We start from the raw sequence: 13548 nt of genomic DNA, 5'->3' as shown, positions 1-13548 counted from the left end.
TGTGTTTAACACAACAGTATTTTATACTGCTTTTGTTTAAAATTTAAAAATTATGATAATTTAAATGTATGTGGATTTAACCTGAAAATATCTGCCAGTTGAATACAGTGTTTAGCTAACTATCTAGAGTAAGTGTTGATGTATGGTTGGATTTAAGTCTATTGTCTTATCATTTGTATTTTGTTCTATCTGTTCTTTATTCTTCTTTAAAAACTGTAAATGACTTTTTATTATTGTTTTATTTCTTTTAAATTCTGTATCTTAGATACTTTGGAGTTTACAATATGCATCACATCACAGACTAGCTTCTAATAATTTTATACCACTTCATCCATAATTTACATTATGGATGTTTTTTCCATTTCCCTTTTCTTGCAATAGGTTTAGCTCCTATAACTATTATAAACTTGCTGTGTAGTTATTTGGGGGGGTGGGGCACAGTTACCATTTACTTCCCAGTAACAATATATGAATGTTTCTTTCTTCACAGCCTTGCCACAGAATGTGCTGTCCAACCTCTGGATTTTTGCAATATAAGTAGAAAAAAATTATTATTATAGATTTAATTAGCATTTCTTTTATTGTCAGTGAAATTAAGCATTCTTTAATATGCTTAAGGTTCTTTTGTTTTTATTTCTGTGAACTGCTCATTTATATTTTGTTCTTGATTGTACCTTTTTTTGTAATATAGCAATGAGTCCTTTGTGGTATCATTTGCAAATATTTTTCTAATTTTTCTTTAACCTGGCTTTTCTTTATTTTGTTTTTTGCCATAGATAAATTTCTAGTCCATAAATAAATAATTTGAATCCCCTTAATAACTCTTCTGAACTTACAGACCACCTGACTTGTTTTTTGTTGAACGACTTTCCTGCTCCCTTAAGATGCACACACATTAGGAACCAGTTTCTTTATTCACTCATTCATTCATTCAATTAACATCCATTTGTTCTGACCTGTTAGGTACCAGGAGCTGTGTATTTCTATAGAATGCAAAGGAAGATTAAGTATCCTGTCCCTAGTAGCTAAGTGTTACGTGGGGGAGGCATGAAAGAACCTCTCTGACATTTATGTCAGTGTTATAGGAACACTGAGGAAAGCACTACCACAGTGGTTGAGGGGCAGAGGTCAAAGGTAGCTTTATATATATTACATACCTTTGAAAGCCAAGCAGAAAAATTCTTACATGTTACAGAATTGAACTGAGTCAAATTAAGAGCAAGATTTTAGCTTTTGGATGCATGATCTCAAGGTTCTTTGTTGGAACTGAATTTCTGTCATCCTGTTCAATACTATAAAACTTGGTTTTGTCTTTGTGCCAACTTTTCCAAAATCATTTGTTTCAGGTGGTTTAATATTAGCGGCTGATTATTCTCAACTTGAGCTGAGGATCTTGGCTCATTTATCCCACGATCGTCGTCTCATTCAAGTGCTAAACACTGGAGCTGATGTTTTCAGGAGTATTGCAGCTGAATGGAAGATGATTGAGCCAGAGTCTGTTGGGGATAATCTGAGGCAACAAGCAAAGCAGGTAATCTTTAGTGAACATACTTAACGGAAATGGAGAGAATTTTTACTGATGCAAAAAATTTTTTAAACTGCCTCAATCATTTGCATTTGAGAAATGATTTCTCCCTGTTTAGATTTTTCATGACATTCATCTGAGCCTGTCTCATGATATTCATATATTCCTTTGAAGAGTCAATATAAAGAATCCAATAGACTTAGTCTTGTCACGTGAGTGTATGTTCCTCAGTTTTTGTCTCGCCACAACAAAGATTTGGAATGACGGACATTAAAGCCCCCTCACCATGTCACAGCTCCTGGGTCTTGGATAGACTATGTTATGGCTCTCAGGTCTCGAAAGGACCATGTGATAGCTCTTAGACAAATCAGTGTTATACAGCTCTATTTTATTTAGAAGATAGCAGGAAAATCCATCTTCGAGGCATGAGGGCACGTCGATCCAGACGCGAAGAGAAGAGCGCTCCAGCATGCGGGAGAGAGAGAGCTAGCTTTGGCTTCTCTTTTTATATGTTTTTCTCTCCCTGGGCCTGTCCTATGTAAATTGGGCCAGCCAGGAGTGTTGTTTATTTTACCTGAGGTCCTCACTCTGGTCCTCCGACCTTCCTTTGTTCTATTTTCCCTTCTTTGTCTTTTAGCCACCGCCATTTTGGACTCCTTTTCCTATTCTACCTACCTAACAGTCTGAAGCTACTTAGTATTGGGAAGGCCATATACATTAGTGATATTATGGTGGTGGTGATGGTAGGTATTGTGTGTGTGTGTGTGTGTGTGTGTGTGTGTGTTTCAAATCTCTAGCCTGTAAGCACACATATATTTGTCTTTCTGTATTCACACAGAAAGCCATGGTGCTTTTTATAGAAAGGTGCTCTCTGAATGTTTTTTGAAAAATATATATTGCTGAACTGTGGATTATAGTAAATAACTATTAGCTTTTTAGTATTTTGAGACCATTGGTGGTTGGCTGATCTGCTTGTGAAATTTCATACTGCCCTTGGACCTTTCATGTAAGCCCGTATTAGTTCCTGTTCCTGTTTGGCTGTCAGGCACAGGGAAATGAAAGGCCACATTCACACCATTTCCTAGCCTGAATTAACACCATACTTCCTTACCACATGACCTATGGGAACTCTGGTGGTTTTCCCCACTTTCTTCAATTTCAGTCTGAATTTGGCAATAAGGAGTTCATGATCTAAGCTGTAGTCAGCTCCGGGTCTTGTTTTTGCTGACTGTATTGAGCTTTTCCATTTTTGGCTGCAAAGAATATAATCAATTTGATTTTTGTATTGACCATCTGGTGATGTCCATGTGTAGAGTCTTGTCTTGTGTTGTTGGAAGAGGGTGTTTGCTATGACCAGTGAGTTCTCTTCGCAAACCTCTATTAGCCTTTGACCTGCTTCATTCTGTAGTCCAAGGCCAAATTTGCCCATTACTCCAGGTGTTTCTTGACTTCCTACTTTTGCATTCCAGTCCCCTATAATGAAAAGGACATCTTTTTTAGGTGTTAGTTCTAGAAGGTCTTGTAGGTCTTCATAGAACTGTTCAACTTCAGCTTCTTCAGCATAACTGGTTGGGGCATAGACTTGGATTACTGTGATATTGAACGGTTTACCTTGGAAACAAACAGATCATTCTGTTCTTTTTGAGATTGCATCCAAGTACTGCATTTCGGACTCTTTTGTTGACCCTGATGGCTAGTCCATTTCTTCTAAGGGATTCTTGCCCACAGTAGTAGATATAATGGTCATCTGAGTTAATTCACCCATTCAAGTCCATTTTAGTTCACTGATTCCTAAAATGTCGATGTTCACTCTATCTCCTGTTTGATCATTTCCAATTTACCTTGATTCGTGGACCTAACATTCCAGATTCCTATGCAGTATTGCTCTTTATATCATCGGACTTTACTTCCATCACCAGTCACATCCACAACTGGGTGTTGTTTTTGCTTTGGCTCCGTCACTTCATTCTTTCTGGAGTTATGCTATTAATAGTAGTTTGCTTAACATAGCTATCAGTGGTAGAGCCAGGATAAGTTCAGAATACCAGAACTTAGACATTCTGACCCCATTATCTAAACATGCATACACTGATGCTAAATAGCTGCCTCTATTTAGTAAGTTCTTGCATGATTTAATATTATTTATCCTATATCATTTTTTTTTTGTTGTTCTTGAATCACCAGGCACTTACCATCTAATCTAGATCTCAGCATTGCCAAGGTTATCAGCTAAGCGATATCTGAGTTAGAAAGTGTAAAAAGACTAAAAAGAAAACAGGAGGGAATAAAACCATTCTAAATGTGATGTTTAAAGAAAAAGTATCTTGAAATTTTGATAATCCTTTTTTTGCAATTTTTCTTTTTAAATTTTATTTACCAATATTTATATAGAACTTGCTTTGTGTCAGATGGTGTCCTAAACATATGTGTATAATAACTCATCTAATCTTAACACTCTGGAGGAGGGCATGGCAACCCACTCCAGTATTTTTGCCTGGAGAATCCCATGGACAGAGGGACCTGGTGGGCTATAGTCTATAGGATTGCAGAGTTGGACACAACTGAAGCTCCTTAGCACAATCCTAACAATCTCCTGATGTAGGTATTACTATTGTCAACTAAAAACAGATGCACAACTTGGAGAGTTGTGAGTTAAGTTTTATTTGGGGCAAAATGAGGACTGCCACCCAGGAGGCAGTACCTCAGATAGCTCTGAGAGACTGCTCCAAATAGGTAGTGGGAGGAATGTCAATATGTAAGTTTTTGGTGAAGGTGGAGTTCAATACCGTTAAGCACTCATTTTACAAACGGTTTTCTGCTAGTTACTAGGGTATGTCACCATGAAGGGATTTAGTGCTTTTCTAGATATGGGGAGATGCAAGGATTGAGATCATAAAGTTCAGTTCAGTTGCTCAGTCGTGTCCAACTCTTTGCGACCCCATGAATCGCAGCACGCCAGGCCTCCCTGTCCATCACCAACTCCCGGAGTTCACTCAAACTCATGTCCATTGAGTCGGTGATGCCATTGAGCCATCTTATCCTCTGTCGTCCCCTTCTCCTGCCCCTAATCCCTCCCAGCATCAGGGTCTTTTCCAGTGAGTCAGCTCTTTTCATGAGGTGGCCAAAGTATTAGAGTTTCACCTTTAGCATCAGTCCTTCCAATGAACACCCAGGACTAATCTCCTTTAGGATGGACTGGTTGGACCTCTTTGCAGTCCAAGGGACTCTCAAGAGTCTTCTCCAACACCACAGTTCAAAAGCATCGATTCTTGAAATCTGTTCATAAAAACATCTAACTATCTAAAGACCTGTCCCACCAGATTTGCTGGAGCACAGAATGCCTCTCTCTACCTTGAACTCTCTCAAGGGATGTTGACAGCTGTAGCAACATAGGCTTTAATTTCCATAGGGGCAGGTGGCAAACACCCTTGTTCAGTTGTTGGCAATACGCTTGGCAAGTACCAATTTGTAGTTGACACTATCCTCATTCTCTACTTGAAGAAATGGAGATACGAGATAGCTTATGCAAGGCCTCTTTTAAACAGTGGAACTAGGATTTGAACCCATGCAATACTTATTATTGATTAGTTTGTTTTTTTGACCTATTTAGACCATTTTCCTACACTACTCTCAAAATTTTCTCTGGAGTTTGTATTTAACCCAAATGAATTCTGCAGTTGTGGGATTTCAGGTGGCTGTGAGATGAAGAGGATATTTATTTCCAAAGACATCCTCCTTATTATGAACCCTTATAATCTATTCTTTCTGCTTTTTTAGTCCCATTCAAAGATTAGGAGAGCAATGTTTATAATACTTCTTTTTTCTGACTTCTAGGCATTTCCTTAAGCAACAGGTTTTTGTTTTTGTTTTTTTTTTAGGTAAGGAATATGATTTTATTCAGAAAGCTGGTTGACCTAGAAGATGGCAGACTAAGTCTCAAAATAACCATCTTGGGGGGAGTCTGGATCCCAGGTTCTTTTATAGAACAGAGAAGGGGAGGAGTTGAAGTAAAGACCATTATCTTGCAAATATCCCCAGGAATGGCCACCCTCAAGGAGGGAATGTATTAATATCTTCAAGCAGAGCAACAAGGTTCCCTGAGGCAGGCCTTTATGGAGAGGCTGTATTAATCTCTTCAGGCAGAGGGACAGGTCCCTGGCAGGTTATTATATATGATTATAATAACAAAAGTAATGAAAAACAAAGGGTAAAGTCAAATAAACAGATCCATCATGGAATCAGAATTGGCTCTTTCCTCCAACAGTACATGTCTTTGTCCCCACTGTACTGGTGTCAGAAAAAGCCTTGAGGGAAGCCAGTAGTAGTAGTAGTAGTGTTAGTTGACTCCATGGACTGTAGCCCACTAGGCTCCTCTGTCCATGAAATTCTCCAGGCAAGAATACCGAAGTGGGTTGCCATTCCCTTCTCCATAAGCAGCAGTTAATGAAGTATTATGAGGATTTGGAAGCTGCCTTGAAGACTTCTGGAAAAATGATAGCCAAAAATAAATCTTCCCTTTTAAATCACTAACATTGTTTTTTTTAACACACACACACACTCATACTCATTCATATTCTGCCCCTTCTTTTCTTCTTCCCCAGCTCAAAATGTATTGCTAAAAGGCAGAAGAGGCGTTCACTGGATACCAGCTTCTATGGATCTAACTCATGAAAGCAAATCTAGCCCTTCCTTTGACTTACTATGAAAAATTTACCAAATTTCTATCCTAATGAACTTCTTAGGTTTGCATTTTATGTGATTTTGAACTGTAATTTACGTACTGAGTGTGATGAGTTCCTTTCAGATTTGCTATGGAATCATTTATGGAATGGGAGCTAAGTCTTTGGGAGAGCAGATGGGTATTAAAGAAAATGATGCTGCTTGCTACATTGACTCCTTCAAATCCAGATACACGGGTAAGGAAGTACTGAGTGTTAATTATCTTCTAGATACTATTCTTCTCAACTCTGTTTCCATATTATATTTTTTAAAGTTTGTGTTACAGAATTTTCTATTGACAGAAGTTTTCATCAAGCATTATTAATTAAACATCAGTAACTTTACTTATCATTATTTACAAAGATGTACTTTTTTCATAAAAGTAGGGACAGAAATGGAATAGCAAAATGAAGTTGATATATATACTACTGTGTCACTGCGGAAATCTTAAAAATCTAGGAATTGTCCTATGCTTTAGGATCTTCCCTGTAGCTCAGATGGTAAAGAATCTGCCTGCAGTGCAGTAGACCTGGGTTTGAGCCCTGGGTTGGGAAGATCCTCTGGAGAAAGGAATGGCAATCCACTCCAGTATTTTTTCCTGGAGAATCCCATGGACAGAGGAGCCTGGAGGGCCACAGTCCATGAGGTCGCAAAGAGTCGGACACAACTGAGTGACTAACACTACTATTACTACTACTGAAATAGTAAACCATTGATTAAATATACCATAAACTAAGACAGAACAATTGCTTTTATAGAGCAGTTTGAATATCATCATTTTAAATTCTCTCTTCTTTACCAGTATATTGAGGTAATTTGTATACAGTAAAATTCACCTCTGAATTTTGAGTTCTATGAATTTTGAGAGATGCTCACAGTTGTATAATCTATGCTACAACTAAGATACAGAGTCATTCCCCTGTCATCTCAAAAGGCTCTTTTACGTCCCTTTGTAATCAACTCTGTCCCCAATCCCCAAAAAGAAGCCTTATTCACTTGACATTATCTTGTACATAGAAAATCATGTGAATTCTACAAAAGCAACTACTATAACAAATAACTAAGTTTAGCACAGGAAGTCAGTTATTTTTATAGACTATCAATAAACAGTGAATGAAGTAAAAATAAAATCATTTACAGTAACATCAAAAACATGAAATACTTAGGATAAAATAATAGAGTATGTGCAAGACTTTATTGAGAACCCAAAAGCAATCCTTTGAGGTTTAAGAGAAATTGAGGAGTACTTAAGTAAATGTGAGGTTCACCATGTTACTTTACTAGAAGGCACCATATTGTTATGATGACAGTTCTCTGTAAATTTTTGTATAGATTCAGTGCATTCCCAGTCAAAATATCTTGACTTTGTGTCGAATTTGACAAGCTGATTCTAAACTTACATGGAAATTCAGAGGGTCTGGAATAACTAAAATAGTTTTGGCAGGGAAAGGTACAGTGTTGAGTACTTACTCTCCTTGGTTTCAAAATTTATTTAAAACTACAGTAATCAAGAATAGGCCTAAGGGAAGTTTTAGGGAACAATGAAACACAAGAGTATCCAGAAATATGTCTATATGTGCACGGTGAATTGATTTTCAGCAGAGTTGCTGTGGTAATTCAATGGAGGAAAGATGGTCTGTCAACCAAGTGCTAGAACAGCTGGATACCAGTATGGAAAAAAGATGAACTTCTACTTTTATCTTATACTATATTCAAAAAGTAATTTGATATGAAACATTAACATGAAAGTAAAAACTAGAACTATCAATCTTCCAGAAGAAAAGGGAGAGGAGCTTTGTGGACATTGAGGTAGACACCAGTTTCTTAGGTAATGATAATACTGAATTAACGATAAAAAATAAATACTGATAAAAGGTACTATTAAGAAAATACAAGGCAGGTGATGGACTGAGAAGAAATATTTACAGTTCCTATTATCTAACAAAGGACTTGTGTCTAGAATATATAAAGAAATCTGACAACTCAACTAAGAAGGTAAATAATGCATAAAATAAAGTTTGAAAAAAAAATAAAGTTTGAAAGATTTGAACCTATACTTTACAAAAGAAAATATTTGAATAACTACATCAAGTGTTATCATCATTAGTCCTCAGGGAAAAGCAAATTAAAACCACAAAGAGATACCATTACAGAAACATTAGAATGCTAACATTTTTTTAAATTGTGTCTCTTTTACATTGCTGACTGGTTGTAAAATGATGCAACCACTTTGGAAAACAGTAAGGCTCTTTCATTTGAAGTTAAACATACCTTTACCTATATGATTCTGCAGTTCTACTATTGGATGTTTTCCCAAGAAAAATGAAAACATATGTCCTAGGAAAGACTTATATGTGAGTGTTATAGCAGTTTTATTTATAACAGCCAAAGACTGGAAATGTTAAACAACAAAAATCCAAGTGAATAAATTAAAATTTCCTCAGTTTTATTGAACTGTAATTGACACACAGCACTTTATAAAAGGTGTACAGCATAATCATTTGATTTAAATACATCCTGAAATGATTACCACATAGATTTAGTGAGCAACTGTCTTTTCATATTGATATGACATTAAAGAAATAGGAGAAAAGATTTTTTCCTTGTGGTGACAATCTCAGTATTTGCTCTCTTAACAGTTTTCATATGTAACATTCTGCAGTATTAATTAGCTTTATTGTGTTGTACATTTCATTCCTAGTATTTATTTATAACTGGAAGTTTGCATCTTTTGACCACCTTCACCTGTTCCTTCTCCTGCTTCCCACCTCTTATAGCCACAAATCTAAATCTCTTTTTCTATGAGTTTGTTTTTGAAAAATAATTGACCTGCAAACTATGTTAGTTCCTGGTATACAGCAGTGATCTGATAGTTCTACACATTTTGAATGGTCACCATGATAATTCTAGTTGCCCATCTATCACCATGCAAAGATATTAAATAGTTATTGACTGTATTCAATAACTATTTAATTATTGAATTATTTAATTCAGTAACATTTCATACTTGTAACACGTGTCTTGTAACTGAAAGTTTGTGTCTCTTAATCTCCTACACCTGTTTCTCTCCTCCCCATTCTCCCCCCGCTGGTAACAACCTGTTTGTTCTCTGTATCTATTACTCCATTTCTCTTTATCAACTGAGTAAATTTAAAGATCAAATTGGTTTTATTCCATGACTCATGAATTGAGCAACATCCTATCTAGCAATAGAAAGGAACTGCACTGAGCTGTAAAAAAGTTTTTTAAAGGTAGAAATGGGGTAGGCAGTTGAAGGAAATTATTAGCAAAGAATGTAGTATTGTTTCAGGCAAGGTCCCCCTCCTAAGGGCCTATTGGACAGATAACTTCACTAAAGCTGACCATGTAATTCAGATTGAATGGTTAAAGATTTTACTCCTGGAGGTGTTGAGACTGAAGTCAGGTTAGGTATTAAGTCTTGGTCTGCTGACATAGGATTTGGCCTAAGTGACTTCATTTTGGGCCTACTATCTCCATTTTAACAGGAACAAATTATCTGTCAGCAGGATTATGGATAAACAAATTTTGGCATGTCTCTGTAGTGGAATGCTACTTAGCAAGAGAAGGCAGAGATAAGTGAGAGAACATACAGTGAAATTCAATTTTTATGAAATTCAAGAACATGAAAAAGATAAGGTGTATTAAAGTAGGTCCATGAGTGTTTGAGGCTGATAATGGGGAGCTGGCTGTGAAGTTGATTAAAATGTTTTGTATCTTGTAGTGGTTTTTACAAAGGTATATACATTTATTAAAGTGCTTATTGTATATACCTCAGCATTGATTGCTTTTTAAAGTAGTTCTTGCAGTCTGAATATTTGAAGGCCTCCTGCAGGAGTCAGGTAAAAGAATTTGTAGAAGTGCAGTCTTTTAAATCTCATCCTTTTTGCTCTTTCAGCTATATCACAGGAATTCTTCTAGAGAAGAAGATGAGAGTCTGATTGCTTTCTGAAATTTCTGTGGTAGTGGTCAGATATCACCAACAGCCTCACTTGCTGGGTTTTCTCACCTTCCTGTCAGCCACAATCTGTGCCACCCACACAACAGAAGTCTTTAAAAGGGGTTTTAATTGGGAAGTATTAGTGTTTATTACTTAGGATGAGCAGAGCTGAGAGAAAGCAGAAAGAGCACATGAGAATTTAGATAGATTGGCATTCTCTATACCTGAATGTGTTTTAAAGAGTATAGAAATAGAATATTTCAGAAGAGAAGAACTTTTCTAGCTCAGTGAGCAATGAGGAGATTGGCCTACCTGAAGCAAAGAATTTGAAGACCTAAAAATGGAAAAGGATGAATTCTGGCATAGGGAATAGTCTTTTAGTTTTAAGGAATAGTATATATTTCTAAGGAAATGTTATAACTCATGCATTAGTTTCAGTTAGGTCCTATTTGAATCGTAGCATAGATGGTAACAAGGAGCTGTTGGAATGTATTAAGTCTGAAAAGTGAAAGTGTAAGTTGCTGGGTCGTGTTCAACTCTTTGCAACCCCATGGACTGTAGCCTGCCAGGCTCCTTTGTCCATGGAATTGTCCAGGCAAGAGTACTGGAGTGGGTAGCCATTCCCTTCTCCAAGGGTTCTTCCCATCCCAGGAATTGAACTTGGGTTTCCTGCATTGCACTCAGATTCTTTACTGTGTGAGCCACCAGGGAAACCCAAGCCTGGAAATTGTAAAATCAGAGTGAAAGAGGATTAATGTGATCAAAGAACAGAACCCTGTGAAAGTAGCATGGAATAGTCTTAAGGTCCTATAATAAAACTGCCTAGGTTTTAGTACCTGCTCTGTCATTCTAGAGCTTAGTTTTGTATTTTTTGTTGGTGGTGGTGGTTAAAAAACAAAGAGATTAATGTCATTTCTAAAGTCCTTTTAGTGTCTAAGCTATATGAGATGATGAGTATTAATTAAACCTATTGTGGTAATCATTTCACAGTCTATGTATACATGCCGTCTAAGCAAGCACTTTTTCAAATACATGTAAAGCAAGCTGTTATGCTGCACAATGGTGTATGTCAGTTAATTCTCAGTAGAACTGGAAGAAAAAGTGAATGAAGGTTTACATGCAAAATTTTGATGCTGTGATGTTAGTGTTAATCATTGTCAAGTTTTGGTTTGTTTCACTGTATTGAAACTAGTGAGTGAGATAAAGGATGGATGTTGATTGTAATTATTTCTTTATTTTCTTTGTAGGGATTAGTCATTTCATGAGAGAGACCGTGAAGAACTGTAAAAGAGATGGATTTGTTCAGACCATTTTGGGAAGGCGTAGATATTTACCAGGAATCAAAGACAACAACCCTTATCATAAAGCTCATGTATGTTGAAATTTCTCTGGATTTTTAACTTAATATTTTAATGACATATACTTTTGCAGCAAAGACTGAACCCTGCTAATGTCTCTTTTAGAGACTAGCATATGAATTGGATCTTCTGTTTCATTAAGGACTTCTGAAGTGATGGTATATGCCCGTATTTGCTGACCACTGTCTTTAGGAGACTGATGTAAATATGTTCACTTAATAATATTCCAATTTAAGGTGTTCTGTTTTAGTAAGGCAGTTATTTATTAGCTTTGGTAATAAGTTATATATACACTTAATTCCTACACTTGCTAATTGTTGTTTCAGATATCATATACTAATTTGTCATATCACACCAGATTGCCAGTGTCTTCAGAGATTAGCCAGTCATTGAATTGTGGATTTTTTTTGTTCAATCCTTTTGTTTATTTTATTTAAAAAATACTGGCTCATCAGAGGTTACTAGGATACCCAAAATATTTAAAAATGCTATTTTTAATATCATTTAAAAGATTTATTGATGATATTTACTCTAATTATGACCAAAATCTCTTTGTGAAATCATTGGGATCCATAAAAGTATTCCATGTATTTTAGCATTTAAGTTCCTGTTATAGTCCAAAGCTTCCTGTTTTAACTGGCTGTATTTTGCCCTTACCCCATACTTTGATGTGTCATTGCCCACTACACATTGTATGTAATGAAAATATCCAACCGCCAAATTGCTAAACTTCTGTCTTGAGCTACACCGTCTCAGAGCAGTAATGCTCTTAGGAACTATGGAGGAATAATTGGGTTTTTGTTACTTCTTCACTCTCTCGCTTCCCGAATATCCACATACTAGACCTCAGGTATTTCCCAGACTTTTACCATATTTACAACTATACTCACTGTAGTTGATGCACTAGGGAAAGTAAGTCTTGAAATATATTGGAAGAGATAAAGCAAACACATATATGTATAGTCAATGATCTAGGCTCCTGGAGGAGGTAGGACTTGAACAGATACCTGAAGACTAAAGGTTAGATTGCTGGGCATGAGAAAAAAAGATAATCACAAATGAATAAAAGTTTGGGTAAGGGTTGGCTAAAAGCCAATCTGATAGAAGTGGAGAATTTGAGTTGTCACTTGGGCATAGATAATTTTCTGCTGGTCACATGAAAGCAGCTATTGGAACGCTTTTAAAGGCAGGCTATTACTTGAAATCGTTGGTCTTTTTGATTTTAGCCATTCTGGTATCTGAATCTTGGTACCTCATTGTGCTTTTAATTTGCTTTTTCCCTGATGACTAGTGATGTTGAACTTCATTTTTTATATGTTTATTGGCCACTTGGATAACTTTTTGTGAAGTATCTGTGCAAGTCTTTTTGTTTTTGAGTTGGCTGTCCTTTAATTGATTTATGAGAGTCCTTACATTTATAAGGGACTTCCCTGGTGGCTCAGAGGTTAAAGCATCTGCCTGCAATGCGGGAGACCTGGGTTCGATCCCTGGGTCAGGAAGATCCCCTGGAGAAGGAAATGGCAACCCACTCCAGTATTCTTGCCTGGAGAATCCCATGGACAGAGGAGCCTGGTGGACTACAGTCCACGGGGCCGCAGAGTCAGACACGATTGAGTGACTTCACTACTCGCTGGTGGCTCAGAGGGTAATAAAGCATCTGCCTGCAATGTGGGAGACCCTTGTTTGATCCCTGGGTTGGGAAGATCCCCTGGAGAAGGAAATGACAACCCACTCCAGTATTCTTGCCTGGAAAATCCCATGGACGGATGAGCCTGGTAGGCAACAGTCCATAGGATCGCAAAGACTCGGACATGACTGAGTGACTTCGCTTTCACTTTCACTTTTACATTTATATTCCAGATATGAATCTTTTGCTTACATGGATTTATCGGTCTTTTGTATTATTGTAGTGCTTTCTATGATCTATTAAAGAAAGGTTTCTCTACCCCAATGTCAATTCTGTAGACGTTTTTGGTTCTGACTTTTAA

General features: G+C 36.8%; 1 protein-coding gene across 3 annotated transcripts in view; it reads left to right on the top strand.

Moving 5' to 3' along the window:
• The window catches only part of POLQ (DNA polymerase theta), a 251403-nt gene that overhangs the window by 83124 nt on the left and 154731 nt on the right, over positions 1–13548 (top strand). For all 3 annotated transcript variants that reach the window (XM_061401199.1, XM_061401269.1, XM_061401120.1), the window contains exons 25-27: positions 1347–1531; positions 6330–6441; positions 11450–11574. In XM_061401199.1, coding sequence (XP_061257183.1) covers positions 1347–1531; positions 6330–6441; positions 11450–11574 — 422 coding nt within the window. The remainder of the gene's footprint in view (positions 1–1346; positions 1532–6329; positions 6442–11449; positions 11575–13548) is intronic.

Source organism: Bos javanicus, chromosome 1 (genome assembly GCF_032452875.1).
Source record: "Bos javanicus breed banteng chromosome 1, ARS-OSU_banteng_1.0, whole genome shotgun sequence".
In the NCBI taxonomy this organism is placed as follows: domain Eukaryota; kingdom Metazoa; phylum Chordata; class Mammalia; order Artiodactyla; family Bovidae; genus Bos; species Bos javanicus.
This window is presented reverse-complemented; position numbering and strand designations above follow the sequence as displayed.